Source organism: Panthera uncia, chromosome B4 (assembly GCF_023721935.1).
Source record: "Panthera uncia isolate 11264 chromosome B4, Puncia_PCG_1.0, whole genome shotgun sequence".
NCBI classification, from domain to species: Eukaryota; Metazoa; Chordata; class Mammalia; order Carnivora; family Felidae; genus Panthera; species Panthera uncia.
In genome coordinates this window covers 87,588,411-87,611,285 of record NC_064809.1, presented here as the reverse complement: position 1 = coordinate 87,611,285, position 22,875 = coordinate 87,588,411, and the positions used below count along the sequence as shown (strand labels likewise).

Below are 22,875 nucleotides of genomic sequence, written 5' to 3'. Positions count from 1 at the left end.
AACCCACGAATCTCAGGAAATAATCCATTTACAAATAGGGCAGCTTGAGCAGATTGTACGGAGTCAGAAGTGCCATAGAAGAACATTTCCAAACAGACTTCCGACTCTGCTATGGATTCATCTTTTATTTTCATAGTTGATGAACAGACCAACTAGTGCAGGCAGGGAAGACTCTAGGAATGGCTTTTAAAATATCAGTTGGTGAGGGCACCTGGGTTGTTCAGACCGTTAAGCAGCTGACTATTGATTTCGGCTCAGGTCATGATCTCACAGTTCGTGAGAATGAACCCCAAGTCAGGCTCTGCGGTGACAGTGTGGGACCTACTTGGGATTCTCTCTCTCCCTCTCTCTCTCTGCCCCTCCCCTGCTCATGCATGTGCACTCTGTCTCTCAAAATAAATAAGCATTTAAAAAAATATCAGTTGGTATATTTCCAGCTCTTTATGGTCCTTAAGAGAGCTATGCTGGTGACCTAGGACCCTGAATATCATCGTCCTTGGGATTATGCCATTCTACTTCCTGCATCCATTTTTGGCCTTCACAAGGTCCTGCCAACATACGTGGAAGCTGATAAATATAGCAGCCTGGGGTCATAGGCCCTGGTAAGGATTCTAAACTCTTCAAAAAAAACTTTGGGCTCTTCCCTGGCTTTAGGAAATTCTTTAGCTATGGCACTTAGTCTGGTCTTTGACCAAGGAATGAAATAGATCTGAGAAGGATCACTTGCAACCGCAGGTAGGTTTATTTTAAAAGGTAACTTTTAAATCTCTTCAGAGTGGAAAGGCAGTTTTGACAGAATTAGTAAAACGAGTACTATTGTAAAGAAGGATAGAAGTGTGGGAGTCAGGTCATTTGTGACGTCTTTTATTTTAGGTACCTTTGTCTTTAATTTTTCCTTGATCTTTTGAAATGAATCTTTCAGTGAGGCTGTTTTGGAATTTTGAAGCCTTTTGGAAACCTACATATCAATTAAAATAGGTATCCCATTTTCATTTAATTCAGGAACCCTTTCAAGTACATCTCTTTTTTTTTTTTTAATTGAAGTATAGTTGAGGTACAATATTATATTAGTTTTAGGTGTTCGACATTTATATATAATACAACGTGATCACCACAATTCATCTAGCTGTCTTCTGTCACCAAAGTTATTAAGTTAATATTTCCTATGCCGTACATTGCATTTCTGGGTCTTGTACATGTGCTGCCAAAGCGAGCACTCTGTGTCTTATTTAATAGCCTGTAGTTGGTACCTTTTAATCTCCTCGCCTCTTACAACCACCAAACTGTTCTCTGTATCTTTGGGTCCATTTCTGTTTTGCTCATTTGGGTTTTTTTGTTTTGTTTTTGTTTTGTTTTAGATTCTACATATCAGTGAAATTATATGGTATTTGTCTTTCTCTGACTTATTTCACTTGGCATAATACCCTCTAGGTCTTCCCGTGTTGTCTTAAATGGCAAGATTTCATTCTTTTTTTGTGGCTGAGTCGTAGTTTATTTTATATAAATATATGTATGTATGTATATACGTATATAAGCTTCATCTGTCCATGAACAGTTAGGTTGCTTTCATATCTTGGCTGTTACAAATACTGCAGTGAACATAGGGGTGCATATATCTTTTCAAATTGGTCTTTTCATTTTCTTCACCTAAATACCCTGAAGTGGGATTACTGGGTCCTAGAGTAGTTCTGTTTTCCATAGTAGCTGTGCCATTTTACATTTCCACCGACAGTGCATGAAGGTTCCCTTTTCTACACATCCTCACCAATACTTGTTACTTCTTATCTTTTGAATATTAGCCATTCTGATGAGTGTGTGGTATCTCATTGTGGTTTTCACTTGAATTTTCCAATGATGAGTGATGTGAGCATCTTTCATGCATCTGTTGGCCATCTGTTTGTTGTCTTTGCAGAAGTGTCTGTTCAAGCCCTCTGCCCATTTCTTTCAGTTTATTTATTTTGAAAGAGCACGAGCACAAGCAAGGGAGGAGCAGAGTCAGAGGGAAAGAGAATCCCAAGCAGGCTGCATGCTGTCAGCGCAGAGGGGCTCTGACGAACTGTCAGACATGACTCGAGCTGAAACCAAGGGTTGGACATTTAAAACTAACTAAGCTACCGAGGCTCCCCTGCCCAATTTTTAATTTTATTTTTGCCTTCTTGCCCTTACCTAAGGAGACCAATCCAAAAAAAATATTCCTATGTTTTTTGGTAGCTGTTTTATGACTTCTGGTCTAACATTTAAGTCTTTGATCAATTTTGAGTATATTTTTGTATATATGGTGTAAGAAAGTGCTCCAGTTTATTCTTTGGCATGTAGTGTCCAGGTTTCCCAGACCATATATTAAAGAGACCATCTTTTTCTTATTGTATATTCTTGCCTCCTTTGTCAAATATTGACTGTACGAGCATGGGTTTATTTCTGGACTGTCCTGTGCCATTGATCTATGTGTCTGTTTTTGTGCCAGTACAATGCTGTATTGATTACTGTAGCTTTGTAATATAGTTGGAAATCAGGGAGTGTAATACCTCTAGCTTTGTTCTTTCTCAACATTGCTTTGGCCATTTGGGGTCTTTTGTGGTTCCATACAATTTTAGGACTATTTATTCTTGTAAAATGCTGTTGGTATTTTGGTAGGGACTGCATTGAATCTATGGATTCCTCTGGGTAGTATGGACATTTTAACAACATTAATTCTTCGAGTCCATGGGCACAGTATGTCTTTCCATTTATTTGGGTCATCTTCGATTTCTTTCATCATTGTCTTAGTTTTCAGAGTATAGATCTTTCACCTCCTTGGTTAAATTTATTCCTAGGTGTTTAATTCTTTTTGATGCAATTGTAAATGGTATTTTCTTAATTTTTCTTTCTTACAGTTCATTATTAATGAACAGATTAACATGTATTAATTTTGTATCCAGCAACTTGAATGAATTCATTTATTATAATACTTTCTTGGTGGAGTCTTTAGAGTTTTCTATATCCTGTTGCCTGTAAATAGAGACAGTTTTACTTCTCTTCTAATTTGGATGTCTTTCCTTTTGCTTATCTGATGTGGCTAGGACTTCCAACCCTATGTTGAATAAAAGTGGCAGGAGGCATCATAGTCTTGTTCCTGATCTAATCTTCTCTAGTGTATATATATATATATATATTTTTTTTTTCATTTCATTTAGTGTATTCTTCAGCTCTGATTGGTTCTTGATTATATTTTCTGTCTGAAGTTCTGAAGTTCTCATTGTTCATCCATTCTTCTCCCTACTTTGGTGAGCATCTTTATGACCATCAGCTCTTTCTCTGGTAGATTGTTTACCTCCATCTTCTTTATTTCTTTTTCTAAGATTTTGTCTTGTTCTTTTCTTTGGAACATACTCCTTTGTCTCACTTTGCCTTTCTGTTTCCACGTATTTGTTCTATTAAGTAGATCAGTTATATCTCCCAGTCTTGAAGAAGTGGCTTTATGCCAGAGGTATCCTCTGGGGCCCAGTAGTGCCAACTCCCCTGGTCACCCAGGCCATGTGCCCTGGGGATGTCCCCTGCATGGGCTGCATGCACCCTCCTGTTATGACTGGCCTGCAGTTTATGTTAACTCACTGGTGTGCAAGGCAGTTCTCTGGTGCAGCTGGCTGTGGGCAGGGCAGCCTTCGGGTGCTGCTGTCTACAAAGTCCAGCTGTAGCTGTTGCGGGCACTAGGGCAGGGGCGCTCATGGGGAGCTCGAGTGCCAGACAAGGCAGCCCACTGGGTGTGGTGTGGCAAGAGGTCACTGGGGAAAGGTTCTGGTGCTGGCTGAGGCTGCCAGCCAGGTGTGGCAGAGTCAGGTATGTTTCTTAAATGAGTGATCTTCTCTACTTGTCCACATAAGGGCCATTTTAAGCCTGGGCTCTGGGTTGTTTTTAGGAAGATTTTGCTATTGTTGTAGATATTACCTCAGGTACCATAGTTGTTAGATATAAAATAAGCACATGTGCCAGAAGGTGGTACACTTGACTTAGAGTTTAAGATGCCCCTTAGCTAAGGCTTTGGATTTCTCTGAGCCAGTCTAAATACCTAAACGGGATGTACCACTGGGTTGGGGGTTGGTGTTTTACAATGTAGCTCATTGGATAGAAGTTGGTGGGTGACCACCTGTCCATCCAACCCATACCATGACCGGTTTATCCTATCACAGGAATCTTCTTGAGGTGGCAAGCGCTCTAAAATACTCGTGTCCACCAATTTTTCAGGCTATTTGGCTTCAAAGATCCTCATTAGCAATAGTTTTTATCTACACAAAAGACGACAAACACACACCTTAACATAACAGCAGGAACCACGAAATGTTTACTGCAGACTGGCCAAGAGAAGGCCATATGTACCACCAGCGATTCCCAGCATGGACTCAACCAGTAAACTCCAGTAAATGGGGATTATGGACTGGAAAGAGATTGCAGATAACTGGGGAACTGCAGATTGAACCAAGGGCTGGGGAGTTAGGTTCTGAATGGAACATTCTGCTGTCTCAAGGTGACCAGCTGAGCCCTGGACTAGAGAGCCAGTTAGACCAGGAGCTTAAGTCAGACCCTCAGCCCTCAGAAATGGCGAAAAGATCATGAACTCAAAAATGGATTTGCGATTATCACGCCTGTGGCTTTCATGGTCCCTAAATGCTGTCAGAAGTTTGCTTCAGCTCCTGGCACCTACTACCCAGTCTGTTAAAAATTTATTCAGTGATTCATGAATCACGTAGCAAGTTCTCTACAATAGAAGGGCACTCTGGAGAGGTGTAGAAAAGGAAAGGGTTTTTTTAAGGCAGAAAGGCAGCTAAAGGAAATTATTAACAAAGAATGCATCGTTTCATGCGTGGTCACCCTCCTGAGGAGAACAGAAAGACCCATCGGGCAGATTACCTCCCTAGTACTAACCAAGTAATTTCAAGTTGACTGGTTAAATAAAGGTTACATTCCTGGAGGGTTGACACTCAACTGGTTTGGGTAAGTATTAAGTCTAGGTTTGTTGATGTAGGGTTTAGCACAAGTGACTCCATTCTGGGCCTGCTGTCTCCTCTTTAATACCGCAAAGCAGACTTTGATTAGTAAGGCTGAAGACCATCTTAAGAGCACATTCTAACCTGATCTCCCTAGCTCTATCTCTCCACCCCATCTCTAGACTCTGCTACTGGGATGGCTTTTCTAAAGGACAGCCTTGATTGTGTTACTTCCCTGCTTAAGAGCCTCCCGCTGCTTCCCACCACCTGCTGCTGTTTCCAGAACAAGTGGGCAGCTTTCTGTCCATGCCGTTTTCTGTGTGGTTGCCACCCTTGTCTGAAAGCTGGATTTGGGGAAACCTTACTACCCCATGTTCTTCCTTCCAGTACTCCTGTTGTCCTTTTGATCCAGAACTTTTTACTTCTGTCGCCTTCCTCCTTTCACCATGTGTGAGCCTGTCTTCAGCGCTCCTACTTCAAATGCTGGTGCTTCTTTCCTTTCACTCCACGGATGTGCAGTGAAGACTAAATGAGTTCATTTACGTATGGTATCAACATTCTAACCAAGAAGAATTTTGAACCTGTTATAGTCCTCAACGCATAAGCTGTGTTTAATTTTTGTCCTTGTGTGTATTAGCCTGTAAATTTCTTCAGATGAGTTAAGAATTCTTAGATATCGTTTATAGTTTCCATTCCTGACCTGCTTCTCAGAAGTAGTCTTGGGAAGTAACTACTAAATGCTCAAAGTATTTGACCATCACTTGGAAGGGCTCTGTAAATACCAAACATGATACTCAGAAGCCTTCATCTGCATTAGTTTTTGTCATTCTCTTTAGGTGCCGAACGCACAGTCCAACCAGCTTTGACTCCCGTGTCCCCTGAAGTAATAGAATAAAACTTTGTGATCCTTATCACATTCTGTATGCCTCACAGAAACCATTTTTGTTCTTCCTTCCAGAGAGGTGCCAGTAATCTGACGTGGCGGTCTGATGTCTTGGTGGAGTATCAAGGAGAAGGCCGTAATGTGACCGACCCAACATGTCCTTCCCTGAGTCCCGGAGTATCTGTGAGTTGGCTTAGATGGTTTTCTTACCAATAGCATAGCAAGGCATTGGTTCAGACATGTCAGGTACTAAAACCCCAAATCTGAGTCTTGCTCCTCTTTCACTTGACTTTGTCACTTGGCTGTGGAGATTAGTAGATGAAAAGTAAATTCAGTAGTCCTGAAAATGATGCTTCTGATCTATTGGCAGAATGTGCTCCTTGAATTCTTGCAGTTTTTATAACAAGTGCATGTATCTGCCCATATTCTTATCTATACCTCTTCCCAATAGCAGTACCATTTTTTTTATTAGGGAAGCTATCTATCAGTGGCACTCAGTAGAGAAGTGGGGTTGCCACAGTTCTGTGTAACTGCCATCATAAGTGTCTTGCATTGGTGGCGGTCAGGCTGGTGACGGAGGTGGTAAGAGCACGTTGGCTTCACTTTGGAGAGTGGGAAATAGGAGAGTCAACTCTAGATAGAAGCCTAATACCAACGTGTAAGGATGTAGTGAAGAACCGACCAGAAGTTGGTAAGGAAAACATGAAATAACTTACCTGCAACTGGTTCCACAAAGCTCATTTAGCCTTTTTATCCAAGTGTTTAGGGCGAGCGTTCTTTAATATACCATAGACACGACTCACAGGAGATTGATTCTGTCTCCTTACCATCTGTCCCACCCATTTTCCAGTCGCTCACTACCACGAATTCTCGGCAGGAGATTAGCAGACAGGGATGGCAAGAGTACGAACAGAACTACCACCAACACATGTTCCTTAGGTTGGCCAAAAGAAACAAAGCCCCATATCTATTGATTTGCTTCTCCATGGAAGGTTGCCTGATTTTGGTCTAGTTGTAGGTCTGGCTTGAGCCAACTTGGTTGCCCCTGTAGGCTGGTGTTACGTATTAGAAGAACTGTTTTCATTTAACTCTTTAAATCTCCCTACAGCAATGCTTCCCAGACTGTGTCTGTGAAGATGCTTACAATAACACCTATGCCTGTGTGAGGACCATGTCAACACAGTGGAATTTACAGTATTGTGAGTTTGACGACCAGGAGGTAAGAAGGTCCCCACTTCCCCCACCCCCTTGTGTCTCGTGCCAGTGCTTTGTTGGCTGGACCTGGTAGCAGAAGAGCAAGTCCAAGGATGTTCCCCGGGGAAGATAGGTTTCTTATCTGTACTTCCATTCAGGCTTCCTTCAGTGAAGAACATGGAATCCACGAGGCCATACTGCGCCTCTGTAACTGTGATCTTTCCGGATGGGATTCTCTCCACGCCTACCACCACCCAAACACCCTTTAAATGCACAGTCCACTTTTTCAGATTGTTGCATGCCTGGTCTGTTTGTTTCTCTGATAGTTTGGGGTCAGAGTAAGACACCTCGACTTCTGTGGAGCTGTAAGGAGTTTGGGACATTTCCTAGAAGGCTTACTGGCAGCCAGCTTGTTCAGAAACTTCTGTCCCCACAACAGCACAGTCCAGAGCTGCTCATTTAAATAGATGAGCAGTGGGGGGCAGGACCAGGAGTTTCCATCCTCATAAGAAGGTGGCTTTTAGGGGCACCTGGGTAGCTCAGTCAGTTAAGTGTCTGACTTTGGTCAGGTCACGACCTCGCAGTTTGTGGATTTGAGCCCCGCCTGCCTCAGGCTCGGTGCTGAGAGCCGGGACCTGCCTCAGATTCTGTGTCTCCCTCTCACTCTGCCTCTCCCCTGCTTGCACTCTGTCTCTCTTTCAAAATAAAAACATTAAAAAAAAAAGGCAAGGTGGTTTTTAGCCAGCACAGATCAGTGTGGGTTGTCTGAGGATCTCCTGCACTGCAGTCCCTTGTGCTTTCACACTCTATCTGCCTGTGCTCACCTGCCTCATCTGGCAACCCACATCTTGCCACGGGGAGCCGAGGCTCATTGTGTTTCTCAGAAATGGACTTGCTCACCATTTGTAGCTCCCGAGCACTTTGAAAGAAGCTCTGTTGCCTATTGTCCAAAGCCCATTCTTGTTTCTCCTTCCCCCATGATGTTTACCTGTCATCTTCCTAGCCTATCACTTAACTCCACTTAGGAGAACACAGTACAGAGTGGGGGGGATGGTGATATTAAATAGAGCTAATGTTAGAAACAATAGGGTTAGATCCTTCCCCACTTGGGAAGACATCCAACACTGCTTTTAAAACAGGAAACTTTAGCATCTGTACAGCACGAGTGACTGTACTTTCAGATCTGTTCTCATTTGAATCTTAACAGTTCTAAGGCAGAAACCTTCAAATGTCAACTCTCACTTCTATGACAATATTACTGTTAAGTCTAGTTTCTGAGACTCGCTCTTTGAGGGTCCTCCCTTCTGTTCTGCTTTTATTACATAAGGTCATAAATGTCCCCTCCTGCCTCTGCTTGAAGCCCCAGGGTATGCCAGAGGCTCCTCTCCAGCATGGGCCACAGACCTGAAGCATTTTAACATAGTCTCATGTATACCCATGGGCTCTTTTAGGATCTTGAGACCAGAAAATGTTCTCCTGGGCGCTGCTCTTCCCTTCCCACTTAGAAATAATTCACACGAGGGGCACCTGGGTGGGTCGGTCAGTTAAGCGTCCAAGTTCAGCTCAGGTCATGATCTCACTGTTTGAGAGCTCACTTTTCAGTGAGTTCAGGCCCCCTCATCGGGCTCTGCGCTCACAGCTCAGAGCCTGGAGCCTGCTTCGGATTCTGTATGTTCCTCTGTCTCTGCCCCTCCCCCGCTCACGCTCGCTCGCTCTCTGAAAAGTAAACATTTTTTAAAAAACTCACATGAGGAATATTTCAAATATAATGCTTGCTCTTCTCTTTCCTCCATCGTCATTCTTGTAGGTGTTTGTGGAAGTCTACAACCTGACTGCAGACCCAGACCAAATCACGAACATTGCTAAAAGTATAGACCCAGAGCTTTTGGGGAAAATGAACTACCGGCTAATGATGTTACAGTCCTGTTCTGGACCAACCTGTCGCACTCCAGGTGTTTTTGACCCGGGGTAAGTTCCCATTTTCTTCGATGGCTTTGTCAGGCTTTGTCAAGCTGTCGGTGGCAGTCGTGTGTGCTTGAAGGCAGAGGAAGGCAGAGGGTCCTTTTGGCTTTGAGCTAAGCTGTGTTTCTTGTTCTTCTGCTTTGTAGTAGGAGTACTGTGTGTTAGTGCATTTGCCTGTTGTGCTGGGGAAATGAGCCCTTTGAAACTTCTGCTCTGTGGTGCCAGTAGCTGCTTTAGCTGGAGGCCTAGCCCTACTCCCTGCCACATGGGGCTCTTCTTCCTCCCCTTCCTCCTGTGACTCTTTTCATGGTACCCACTTGATTGCACTGGTGACAGATGGAGTTTCTTTAAAGTGAGCTGACCACCTGCTACCTGTCTCCCTAGCGCCTCCAAGAGGTTATGCCTTCATTTCATTTCTCAGAAACCCTGATTAGAGGAACTTGAATGCTTGCCAGTAAACTTAGTAGGCTGAACACACAAAATAAATTAGAAGGTACAGACTTCAAATGTTTAAATATATAATATGAAGGCAGAAAAGGTTATCACCTACTAAGCGGGCTCTGTCCCTCCCACTCATTCCTCTGGAACAGTTACCCTTCACCAGTGACGTGGGGTCTCAGCACACCATGCATTTCAGCTGCATGTAGCAAGAAACCTGTCATTTTGGGTTTAAGATTATGAAATTTAAAGTTGAATTTTCACCAGGAAAGGATTATTTTAGTTCTTACATTGATTGTAGGAGAAATGGGAGATTGATGTCCTAAGCTGATGGAAAGGAGTAATTTGAGTAGTAACTTAATTATTTAGCCAGCCTTCTGTGAAATATTTTCAGTACACATTAGAGAGTAATATATGTGAATGAGTAGAGACACTGGATAATAGACTTCTGATGAAAGAAATGTAATACTTTTGCTTGTAAATACGGTATACACACTTGTAAATTCTAAATCCATGTCGGTCAGGAGCTCTTCTGCAAGATAGTGAAATGCATCCTCACTTACAACCAGTTCCTTGAAGCAGGAAGGAAGTTCAGTCTCTAAAGTAAAAGGCACAAAACTTTTAGTTGACACATGCTGATTTTGCAGTTTCCAACAACTGTGCTCAGAATGTTTTATCAAATCAAATTAGATGTCTAGGGGCACCTGGCTGGCTTAGGAGGTAGAGCATGTAACTCTTCATATTGGGGTCATGAGTTCAAGCCCCATGTTGGGTATAGAGATAACTGGAAAAAAAAAAAAAAGTAAAATCTTGGTAAAAAATAACTTCAGATGTTTATAGCAGTCTCTGGATGACTTATGAACTTAGATGATGGATTTAATCTTTTATCTTTTAATGTTTATTTTTGAGAGCGAGCACAAGTGGGAGGTGGGCAAAGAGAGAGGGAGACACAGCATCTGAAGCAGGCTCCTGGTTCTGGGCTGTCAGCACAGAGCCCCACATGAGGCTCCAACCCACGAACCATGAGATCATGACCCGAGCCGAACTCGGATGCTTAACCGACTGAACCACCCAGGTGTCCCATCCTCTATTTAAATCTTGAATGGAGAGTCAGGACTTAACACCTCTTGAAGTACGGTGTTTGGCCAAACAGTCCCTGACCGTGCTGCTTCTGGAGCGTGGACCTGCTGTGCTGGCAGCCGGTTGGCCAATACGGCAGATTCCTTCGGTCTTCTGAGCATCAGCCCGTAAGTGTTAGGACTTAACCATAGAATTTCCATATAGTCTTTAGAGCCCAGAGGTAAATGTGCCCAAGGGTCACCCTGTTAGGACTGATAGGCAAGATCTGACTCCCAGGCAGGCTTTGTTTTGTAACTATAATTTAATTGTCTTGTTCACATTCTAAGAAGCTTATAACCAAGACTCTAGATGCTGGCTTTACTAATGTCAGCCCCAGCTATTTAAACTTTTTAAATTCCTTATCAATAGCATATTCCTTCCCACCAAACATTTAGGCTTATACACTCTCTGAAAATGGAGGTCAGCAGACTAGGTCCTCAGGCCCAATCCAGCCACCACCCTTTGCAAATAGCCACATTCATTTACATACAGCAACAGAGTTGAGACATAGTTAGGACAGGGACTGTATGGCCTGCCCTTGTTCTAAAATAATGCTAAGTAAGAATGAGTTTATCCCTAAAGATTGCAGGTAAAAGGAAAATATAACATTATTTCTAGCCTGCCTGTGTAAAATGTCTTTGCAAACTACCCTCTTTAGTTTTACCACCCAGGGGAAAGTAAATGCTGACTGGTAACGTGACACTGGGCCGACTGATATTATGTGCCAGACATATTACGTGAATTGAATTCCCTTACGATTTTATTGGTAGCTAGAGAGGTTAACGACTTACCTGAGTTCATAATGAGCCAGACGGAAACGTCTGTCTGAGGTGCACACCTGTGCTCTTGCCTGCTGGTCTGTGTGAACTGTGAGAGAAGGAAGGGCTCTGAAGCTGCTGGTCAGGCTCCGACAGGGGCTAGCCTCTGCCATTAGTTACTTTACACCTTAGGGAGTCCTCCTCCCCCTCAAAAACCAGCTCAAATCTTGTCTCCTCCTAATGCCTCTCAAGATTATTTTACATCATTTTGTGCTTGCTTGCTTGTGATGGGAATGCTCTTAATTAGTAAGTTCTTCTGTTTTGTACTACATACTTTGCCACGAGATTCCTTTCTGGGGACTTAATTGTTCCTTTTATCTTCCTTCCTGCCATCCTTTCCACCGAACATTCTGAATGAGGAACATGGCGGCTAACTGGAGTTGATGTAACATCCTTTTTCTTTTTTTCCTCCTCAGATACAGGTTTGACCCTCGTCTCATGTTCAACAATCATGGCAGTGTCAGGACTCGAAGGTTTTCAAAACATCCTCTGTAGCGACCTCTGCAGTTGGGTCCCAGCACACCTCTGTCTGATGAAGTGATTGTAGTAGGTTTCTGTAGCTAGTCCTCAAGACCACGCCTTGAAGAGTTTCTGGACTGGCTCTAAGTCCTGTTTGAAAAAGCAACCCAATCAGCTGACTTCCTTGTGCAATGTGTTAAACTGTGAACTCCGCCCACACGTCAGGAATGGCTGTCCCTTCATTCACCTAATAACCAATGCTCCTGAGGTCTTTGTCCTCACCCACACCCTTTCTGTCCTGGGGTCACAGTTCTTGATTATTCCCCATGTGGTCATAGTCTGAATTACTTGCTTGGGGGCAGAGGGGTGGTTTACAGCTTAACCACTTCACTATCAAAAATACCAACATCACATGGCTTGAAGAATAACCCTCAGAGCTGAATCATCAGAGCAAGAACAAGTACCGCCATTTTCAGATTAGTAGAAATACAGTGTGTATAATACCCATCACAATGTGATAAGGTCACAAGTTCAAAACCTGTCAGCCAAGCACGTTCGTGTTGTTTTGGTTTTTTTGTTGTTGTTACTTTTTATGCATTCTGGCTGATGCTACACTTAAATAGAACAGTTTTTGGTACAGGCTAATAATTCGAGGTAGTTCTAAAAGTGAAAGCCGTGGACTTCCTGGTGGCTGCTAACCACATGGAGTACCAGTCAACAGAGGTATCAAGGGAATGTTTCTTCTCCTGATAATTACTCCTCTGAGATCCCAAAAACAAAATGGCTTAGGTATCCTATCCTAATATTTCTCAGTAGAGGAAAAGAACTTCCAAGGGTTGGTGAAGGTTGCATTTTCTGAGGGCCTTCTATAGACGGGGCTCTTGGGTGGACAGGTTGAAGGGCTATTGTTGGGATTTAGTAAGTGCCTGTCTAGCAGGGAGCCTGGGTTTCAATTTTGACTCTCTGCATTTTGTGGACATTGTGTTCATTTGTTACAGTTTTTACAAAGTTCCAATTGCTTTACCCTACCTTGTTCCCTTTTAGAGAAGTTCTTCTGGAGGGTTTGGAGTCTTGCATAATTTGAGCCGCATTCACTGTTCCCCCTGGCAAAGCCAGACCTTGTTGAGGTTTCCTGTATAGAACACCTACATTTGTATGTTTCTGGGCTCAAAGACCAATCCCGTTTCTACTGTTTTCTTCACAAGAAAGTTATCTGTGGTGGGACAGCAGGGGGAAGAGGAAGAGCTGTGGTTTATAACCTGTTCAACTCAGGCATTAGTGATTTTAGCTTTATGTAAGGTCTTAGGTTGAGCTTTAAGCACTTTGTAAGACATGGCTGTAAACAACTTCTCTATCAACTCTAGAAAGCCATGTTGGGTTAATAGCCATTGGGTTTATTCCTTTACCTCATGCAATCCCAGTAACTGTGGTGGTATTTAGAGGTGAAAGAGGCAAGTGAAAGAACACCTCTGCTGTGAATGTTTTAGGGAAAGAAATTCTAAATATTTTGTAACTAAAAGCAAACTACACTGTTAAATATGGGTATTAGCTTTATTCTACACTTTGATTCTTAACATTAATCAGTCAACTTCTACCTTAATGAAAGTTGACCATAGTTATTCCCGAATAAAAAGACACCAATACTTACCAGGTCTTATATTGTGATGTCCTGTTATTCAATTTTAGGTTGCTGGTTCCTGAGAGCAGGTAAAGTTGTAAGAGCAACACAAGTCAGCTGCCCGTAGTGTCCCTGCCACACTGTTCTTACATTCAGCGATTTCTGTTTGGGTGGGGGGATCAGGTGCCCTCCCTGTGTACCTCTCCTATATGTGGTACACTTCCCACTAACCTTGGAGTGGCCTATAATTTCACTTTCTCTTAGACTGGCTTCATTCTGGATCTGTGCTAAAATCATCTTTTGTGAAGAGGCCTCAGTTTATATAGCCTAGCAGACAACAAAATGCACTGAACTTTTCAGAATGTATATGTACAAGGAACCCACTGCAAGAGGTTTGGCTTGTTTCTCTCTTAATTGTATGAATTTGAATTTTGATTATTTTCTCTTTTAAAGAAGGCCAGGTCTGGACTGGTTGGTACCCTTCAGAGTAGAAAACTAACCCTTAGGAGGGATCCAAGGCCATAGGAATGAATCGAGATTCTGCCTTACAAAATTTCCTATTACAGAGGTCTCCCTCAAATACAAAGTGGGGAACCCCTTTTTGAGTATCTCTGAATTTGACCAATGGTACTGTTACAAAGTACGTTTTTAATTCACGATACTAAGGTTTTTGTACAAAATCGTAACAGTAGCCATGGAAGTCATAGCCTCATCTGTGAGAAACATTCTTAAATTTATTTTTACCATCTAAATTAAATATTAGTACTTTAAAGCACTAAAGAAGGATTTCTCCAGGGTCCTTATTAAGAGGAAGCAAAGGGTACTTCTGATCCACCAGTGACCTAGGTGGGAATATTTGGGTTTTCTACTTACACCACCACTTGGGTCCCACACTGAGTGTTGTGAATTCCTGCGTTTGCATCTTCTGTTCCCAGAAGTTATTCTGCCGTGGCTTTGTGTCATCTCGAGTCACCTGACTTAGAAAGTGCCCTTCCAAAGACCCTGTTCACTGCTGCACTTTTCAATGAATTAAAATTTATTTCTGTTCTAGTGGGAAATGTGTCCTTTGTTTTAGTCCACAAGTAATTTTGACAAGAGTTTTTTTCTTTGTCATGCTGGTTAATGTTGTCATCACTCACCTAGGACTGGAGAATGAGCCGTTTCCTCTCTAGGTGCTGTAGTCTCTACCTCGAAAGCTGTTTTTACATGTGATCTGCTGACCAGTACCCCTGAACGAGCACCCCTAAATGAAAAAAATAAGTCTTTGTGCATTTACGGCTTTGCAGGAAAAAAAAAATCTTGGCAGGCTTTAAATTAGATAAAACTAAGCTTAATTTCCAGGGTACTTTCCCTTGATGTCCAGTCATGTGATCCACTGCCCTAAACAAAGAAGGACTTTTTTTTTTTTTTACATTCATTTTTGACAGAGACAGAGCACTCGTCGGGGAGGGACAGAGAGAGGGAGACACAGATTCCAAAGCAAGCTGCAGGCTCCAGCCTCTGAGCTATCAGCACAGAGCCCCACGAGGGTCTCGAACTCACAAACCGTGAGCTCATGACCTGAGCCAAGTCAGATGCTTAATTGTGCCACCCAGGCGCCCCATTAAGGACTTTATACAGGTGTTGACAAACATTCACTTAAAGGGAGGTCTCTGTCATAACTACTTAACCAGTGCTGTAACACAAAAAAGTAACTACTCAATACTTAAATGTATGAGTGACTCTGTTCTGAGAAAATTTTACTTCCCAAAACCGGCCAGGATTTGCCAACCCCAGACCTAGTAGGTTGCCTCCTATCTTACAAATCATAAAAACCTGGGGCACCTGGGTGGCTCAGTTGGTGGAGCCTCTGACTTGATTTCAGCTCAGGTCATGATCTCACGGTTCGTGACATCAAGCCCCGTGTTGAGCTCTGTGCTGACAGCACAGAGCCTATTTGGTGTTCTCTCTCTGCCCCTCCCCCATTTGTGCATGTGCTTTCAAACATTTTTTAAAAATTATGAAAACCAAGTAGAAAAGATGTTAGAGGACATCCGTAAACTTGCCAGATCACTATACAGAAAGTAATTTGAAGGGCGCCTGGCTGGTTCCGTTGACGGAGTATGCAACTCTTGATCTCAGGGTTGTATGAGCCCCATGTTGGATGTAGCAATTACTAAAAATCTTAAAAAAAAAAAAAAATGTCCAAATAAAAGTGTATTTCTATATGCTTTCCTAATGCTTGGCTAAATTATAAAAATGTAATTTGTATCAAAAGGTGAGGCCAACAAAAAAGAAAACATTTATTGGTACAAAGTAAGGCTAAGTACAGACTATACCAGATCATTTTTCTACCTTAGCTCACCTCCCAAGGAGACTACCCTGCCCTGTAGAACCAAACTCCCTACAGAATTCATCTTTGTTTCATTTTCTTCCTCCATTAGCAATGGGCTTGAAAGGCTGGTCACGGGTGTACCTTTAAGTCTGCTGTGGGAACAGCAGACTCAGAGAACCCAAAGGCCCCAAGCTAAGGCCCCTACAGAAGGGCTAGGAATTCCCACAGAAGAGCTTTAGATGTGGGACATGGGTGCCTGCTTCTAGACTAGCATAGAGCACAAGCATTCTAACACTTCATCTTTCAGAGGAAACTTCCATGACCACCTTCTGCCCAGGAGAACCGAGGTCCACAAATATTCCCATAACCTGCAAGTCTGACTGATGCTGACAGGATAGATACAAAGGATGCTTATAATTAGTACTTATCGTAATAAAGCACATCTGCAGAGTAAGTTTTTTTCCTTCAGCTGAATTTATCCAAGGTCACATAGCTAATTAAAGAATCAGGATTTCAAAGAAGTTCTGGCTTCAAAGCCAACTTGGCTGTCTCTGATCTAAGAAGGATTTTTCCCTCCTCCATTTTACATCTGAGTGCCTACTCGCTGCCTGGTAGTGAGCTTGGTTATGAAGTGGAATTATTCTATTCCTGAATATTCTATGTCCTGTCTATTCTAGGACAGTATATAGATTGGCAAAAGTAAATATATAGTAAATGTAGATTAATTTCATAAAGCTAGTGTAAGGTTAAAAGGCAAAGGTAGTAAAAAAAAAAAAAAAAAGTACAATTAAGGGATGCACCAAAATAAAATGTGACCTCAAAAACATTAAAAAGTTGGGGGGGGGGGGGCAAAAATGTGTTCAACCTATCAATTTAAAATAGACTGGTATAAGTTCTTTATAAGCCTCATGGTAACCACAAGGCAAAAACCAAAAGTATGTACACATCCCACTACAGAAAGTCATCAAACAACCAAGGAAGAAAGCAAAAAGAAACAGCTATAAAACAGCCAGAAAATAATTAACAAATGATAATAAAGATAAAAAAGATTTTAATAGCAGTAAGTACATACCTACCAATAACTACTTTAAATATGAACTAAATTCTCCATTCACAAGACACACAACAGCTAAGTGGATTTAAAGAACAAAACGGATGCCTGGGTGGCTCAGTTAACATGACTTTGGCTCAGGTCATGACCTCACAGATCGTGGGTTTGAGCCCCGTTTCAGGCTCTGGGCTGCCAGAGCCTGGAGCCTCCTTCAGATTCTGTGTCTCCCTGTCCAACCCTCTTCCACTTGTGCTCTCTCAAATGTAAACATTTAAACAATTAAAAATAAAACACAAGACCCATCTACATGCTGCCTACAAGGGACTCACTTCAGCTGTAAGGATACAGACAGACTGAAAGTGAATGGATGAAAAAAGATGCTCTATACAAACACAACCAAAAGTGCCTGGTTTTGGGCTCCTTGCTGAGCATGGCGCCTGCTTGGGATTCTCTCTCCCTCTCCCTCCCTCTCTCTCTCTCTTTCTCCCCCCAACTCCCCTACCCAAACTCTACAAAAGCAGGGGCAGCTATATGCATACTTTGTTTCCAAGTCTATTTTGTCTAATAAACAAAATAGGGCATTACATAATGATAAAAGGGTCAAGCCAACAAGAGGATGTGTTTCTAAACATTTCTACATTTATGCACCCAACATAGAAGCATCTAAATACATAAAGCAAATAACAGACTGCAAAAAAGAGGAAACTTGTCCCTGATACCTGTATTTACAGGGAAACGAGTTTCAGACTAAGACAAGGAGGTGTCGCTACTGTGCAGGTGGTTTCTTAATCCCATCCCACAGCATGGCTTTTGGAAAAGAAGTCAAAACGGAGCTCCTCTCTTCACACCTCACGTAGCTATTGCAGAATGGCTGTGGTAAGCCAGCAGCCAAGATGGTTCCTAACGACCTTGTGTAGTATCTTTCCACGACGCATTGGGGTTGGCCCACGTGACCAGCAGGATGGGAGATGGGATGTATGTGACACTGTGTGACTTCAGGACCTGGATCATAAAAGACGTGACCACTTCCCCTTGCCCTCCAGTGGTTCTGGAGGAAGCCTGCTGCCACATCATGAAGGCACCCAAGCAGTCCTATGGTTAGGTCTGTGTGGAGAGGATCTAAAGCCTCCTGCAAATGCCCAGCCCCAGCTTGCCAGCCAGCCATGTGAGGGAGCCATCTCAGAAGCCTGTCCTCCAGCCCCAGTCAAGACCCACCACTGACCTTGGCGGCAGTCATCCGAAGTGTGATCTGAAGAGACGCCCAAGCAAGAACCATCCAGCTAAGCTGCTCCCAAACTCCTGACGCACAGAAACCAGGTAACATAATAAGTGTTGAATGTTGTTTTAAGCTGATTTTGAAGTAATCTGTTGTGCAGCAATGTATGACTAATATAAGGACCAAAAAAGCTGGTTATCAAGACAGAAACTGAGGCAAGCCTTTTGCCAAAACCTATTCAAAATCTATTCAGCCCAGGCCCGGGGAAAGCTGTCTAGTGGTAGAGGTTCACCTTGTCTCCACAGCGGGAAAAAGTCTTACGTGTGTTACATACGTGAAGAACATAAACCAACACTGGCTCCCAGCTATCGTTCCAAAACCAAGTAGAAGTTTCTCTGTTGGAATGGTCGCTTAAATGTTCTCTCATGTTGTCAAAGACTTTAATGGATGCTCTTGGCTGGCGGGCTCCAGTCACAAATCCAATCCTCTCTCCAGCAGGTGTCCGGAACCTCCAGAAGCTGGCGTGGGAGAGAGCCCTGCAGTGGGGCAGAGCGGCTCTCTCAGCTACAGCAGCAAGCCCACATTCCGACTTGATGCGGGAAGCGCCTGTTGTCAAAACCAGATCGGCACTCACCACTGCCTTGCTCATCCCAATGCTAGCAAAGTAGCTCAGAAGCAAAATGCATTCTGTTCCTGCTAAAGTCTCTGAGAGAGCGGCTCCTTCGCGTATTTTTCTTCCCCTGTCCCCCCATCTCCTAGCACCTCCCAGATTAGGTGAGCCGTAACTTCACTGGGCCTGAGATCAACATGACAGCCTGGATTCCTTTAAAAAACTTTGTCACCTAGCCGGGTAGCCTTCAGCCTTTGGCTATGCCTTTATGGATGCTCCCAGGGAAAATGAAGCCTGGGGTGTCAAGTCTGGTCCCCTATGCAGCACAGGAGAACAAAATCTGGGGGCCCCAGTCATCCCGCCCTGTTATTCCTGTAGTGCTGCCGGAGGCCCTAGCTAAGTTCAGCCAAGGGTGAACACTGCAGTTCTGCCTGCATACGAACACCTGCCTGTCTCAAAGCTGCCCAAGTGGCTGTTTCCAGACAAGACTGTGAAATGTTGAGTCTTCCAAATGTTGTGCCCTGCAGCTGAGAGAGCTACAAAAAGTAAGCTGAAGATATGGTCCAGCCCCCAAGGAGAGTTGTATGGAAGGGGCGGGTGGAAGAGCATTCACATGTTTGACCACGCTGACCAGGAAGAAGGAGAGGCCCCAGAGTGCACCTGCATGTGGCTCTCTGGTCAGGGTGTCTCAGCATCACTCGCCCCACGATGATGGTGACAGGTATCCCTCGTCTTAGCTGCTCTGAGCATTGTTGCTCTAACTTGTCAGGGAAGAAAGACAACATTCTGCCACTGTATCTACGGGGAGCGCAAGGGGAAGTCAATGAATGTTGATTTCACGGTCTACCAATTGCCCTAGAATCTTGGGTGGTTTGCTTAGTTTTGCTTTAACTGTTATCTTTCCGAAGCAGGGGTTTCAAAAACAAAACAAAACAAAACAAATGTTTCTGCTTGGGAAAATGTCCCTTTTGGAAACAGCATCCTAGGTGACGCTTCTAGGTGAATTTTAGTGTCAATGCCATAGGTAAGCATCTTAGCCTAGTGGTAAAGCAGCTATTAACACCACTGCAGGACCAAGAACCTGGAAAAATAATACCACCTTATAGGGCATTAGGCTTTATGGCCTAGAGACTACCTTCACAGTTACCATTGTATTTGGTCTTCACATCAGCCATGGGGGTAAGGGGGCAAGGAGCAAACAGGTGATGCTCTACTTCATAGGGAAAAAAAATAGAAAAAGAAAAAAGGTGTGATCCAAAGCAACTGCCACTGTAAATTTTAACTCTGCCCTTGCCAAATAGAATTATTTAATCCTAAAGTTCCTGTCTCAGAATAAAGGAAAAACAGCAAGACTCATGCTGACAGAACATGCTGCCGAAAGGACTTTAGAAACCAGCCCCCACCGTGTAGAAGACATTCATGTAAGTTACGGAATCTATGAGGCAACCCCTCCTCATCCTTAAGATCTCAGCTCTAACTCACTCTCACAAGGAGGCCTTCTCCAGCCGTGTAAACACTCATAACAGTCTGTACTTTACCATCATAACACTTACCAGTCTGTATTACACATGGACTCCGGTTTCCATGGAGGGGCCATGAGGTTATTTCTCATCATAATCCACCCAGTACCTAACATCTTCAGGGTGATCCATACAGGTACGTTGAATGAAAGAAATTAAAACAGGGGCACTTGGGTGGGTCAGTCAGTTAAGCATCTGTCTCTCGATTTCAGCTCAGGTCATGATCTCACTGTTCATGGGTTCGATCCCCCACATCGGGCTCTGTGCTGATAGCACGGAGCCTGCTTGGGATTCTCTCTCCCTCTCTCTGTACCTTCTCCACTTGGATGCACACATGCTCTCTCTCCCAAAATAAATAAATGAAACTTTAAAAAAAAAAAGAAGAAGAAATTGAAACACTTCATGTTCTATTCAAGTTTCTTTTTCTGCAAAGAACAGAATATATAAAGCGTTAAAAAAAACAACAGGTAATTATAAGAATACAGATATCACAGAACCCAACAGTAAATCAGATTTTAAAAAATAAATAAGTCATTTTTCTTTTTGTAACTTGTTTTATTTTTTTAAGTAACCTCTACACCCAGTGTGGGGCTTGAACTCACAACCCCAAGATCAAGAGTCGCATGCTCCACTGACTGAGCCAGCCAGGTGCACCAGATTAACTCACTTCAAATATAATTACAATTAATTCCAAGCTGTTGACTGAGAAAGGAAAAAAAGGAGGGAGGAAGAGGAGGAAGAAGGAAGAATGGAAGAGAGGAAGGATGGGGAAGGGGGGCGGGTAGAAGGAATGGAGAGAAGGAAGCAACCATAATCATAATTCTCATTTTAATAAGCATAAACCCTATTACTTCCAATAATATGAAAGTAAGTTTAAATGTTAAAGTAGAAAATTACTGGGGAACTTGGGCGGCTCAGTTAAGTGCCCAACTCGATCTTGGTTCAGGTCATGATCTCACGGTTCATGAGTTCGAGCCTCACATCAGGCCCTACCCTGACAGTGCAGAGCCTGCTTGGAATTCTCTCTCCCTCTGTCTCTGCTCCTCCCCCCCTCTACTCTCACTCTCAAAATAAATAAAGGAAAAAAAATTATTGGTCACATGCATAAAAGTTACATACTGCAGATAATTCCCAAGGAACCAATATGTTGGTAGCAGTAGTATCATCTGCACTTGTCATTTGGCAAGCATTTCAGAAACTAGGCAAAACTGTAGGCAAAATATGTAGAGCTCTTTTTTTTGCACACAATTTTTTTTATGTTTAGTTATTTTGAGAGACAAACAGCGTGAGTTGGAGAGGGACAGAGAGAGGGGGAGATAAAGAGAATCCCAAGCAAGATACACACCATCAGGGCAGAACCCAGTTCAGGGCTCAAACTCACAAACTGTGAGATCATGACCTGAGCTGAAGTCAAGAGGTGGACACAACCAACCAAGCTAGCCAGGTGCCCCACAAAAACAGCAATTTTTAAGGAAACATTTCAACACAAGAACCTAAAACATGAACATCTCGAGTAGATCTGTACAATCTGTAGTGATGTGACATTCGCCTCTTATTCCTGATATTGGTAACTTGCATCTTTCTTTTCCTGACCAGTCTGGTTAGGGGATATTAACTCTGCTGATGTTCTCAAAGAACTGGCTTTTGGTTTCATTGGTTTTCTGTTTTCTATTCCACTAATTACGACTCTTTAGTACTTCCTTTTTCCTGCTTACTTTGGGTTTACTTTCCTTCTTCTAGTTCTTAGGGTGGAAGCTGAGGTCTATTTGAGCCCTTTCATCTTTTCTAGGAGGAATTTAGTGCTAAAAATTTCGCTGTTTCCACTCTTGATCCCATTGTAGAAATGGGCACATTAGTACAGAGCTCACATAAACAAACATGGTTCTTTACTGGAGGCAGAGGGATAGCTGAAAAATCCCAGGTAGCTTCTGGATTTACTCTCCATCTCACAGAGACCACAGAGCCTCTCCTCTGCTTCCCTCTGCTCTGTTCTCCTGCTTTCTCTGCAGTCTCTCTCCCCTGCTGACACAAGGTCCATGAGGTCCGAGTACCCACTACTGACTGACTAGAATCCCTGTGTTTACTTTAAGATTTTGAGAAAGTTTAATTGATCAACAGCCCGTATCAGAGGTCTAAGATCCAACTAGCCACAGTCAGGATCCCAGGGTCATACTGTATGTAAAACTGTCCTTTCCAGGGCTAGGGAAGGCCAGGTCAGGGAGCCTCCTTGCAGGCTAGCCATTACTCTCAATTTAAAATCAGTTTGTTTAAACACATGCCATGTGATTTCATGTCTGTGTGGAATCTAAAACACAAAATAAATGAACAAAAAAGCAGAAACAGACTCATAAATACAACGGACTGAAGGCTGCCAAGAGTGGAGGTGGACAGAGGATTGAGCAAAGTGAGTGAAGGGAGGCAGGAGACACAGGCTTCTAGGTATGAAATGAGTATGTCTGGGGAGAAGAGACAACATAAGGAATATAGTTCCTGGTATTACAATAGTATTGTATGGTGCTACATTTGTGGTGAGCATAGTACAACTATAGACTTGTTGAGTCACTATGTTGTACACCTGAAACTAACGTAACATTGTGTCAACTACACTAAGTGTTGTTTTTTTGGTGGGGGCGCCTGGGTGGTTCAGTGGGTTAAGCGTCCAACTCTTGATTTTGGCTCAGGTCATGATCTTGAGTTCAAACCCAGCTTGGG

General features: G+C 43.1%; 1 protein-coding gene across 1 annotated transcript in view; it reads left to right on the top strand.

Annotated features, from left to right (window-relative positions):
• Nucleotides 1–13,488, top strand: part of GNS (glucosamine (N-acetyl)-6-sulfatase) — a 54,867-nt gene extending 41,379 nt beyond the window's left edge. The window contains exons 11-14 of the mRNA XM_049625908.1: nucleotides 5,920–6,027; nucleotides 6,953–7,063; nucleotides 8,846–9,006; nucleotides 11,792–13,488. Of these exons, the coding sequence (XP_049481865.1) occupies nucleotides 5,920–6,027; nucleotides 6,953–7,063; nucleotides 8,846–9,006; nucleotides 11,792–11,870 (459 nt within the window). The 3' untranslated portion in view covers nucleotides 11,871–13,488. The remainder of the gene's footprint in view (nucleotides 1–5,919; nucleotides 6,028–6,952; nucleotides 7,064–8,845; nucleotides 9,007–11,791) is intronic.
• The last annotated feature ends 9,387 nt before the right edge of the window (nucleotides 13,489–22,875 follow it).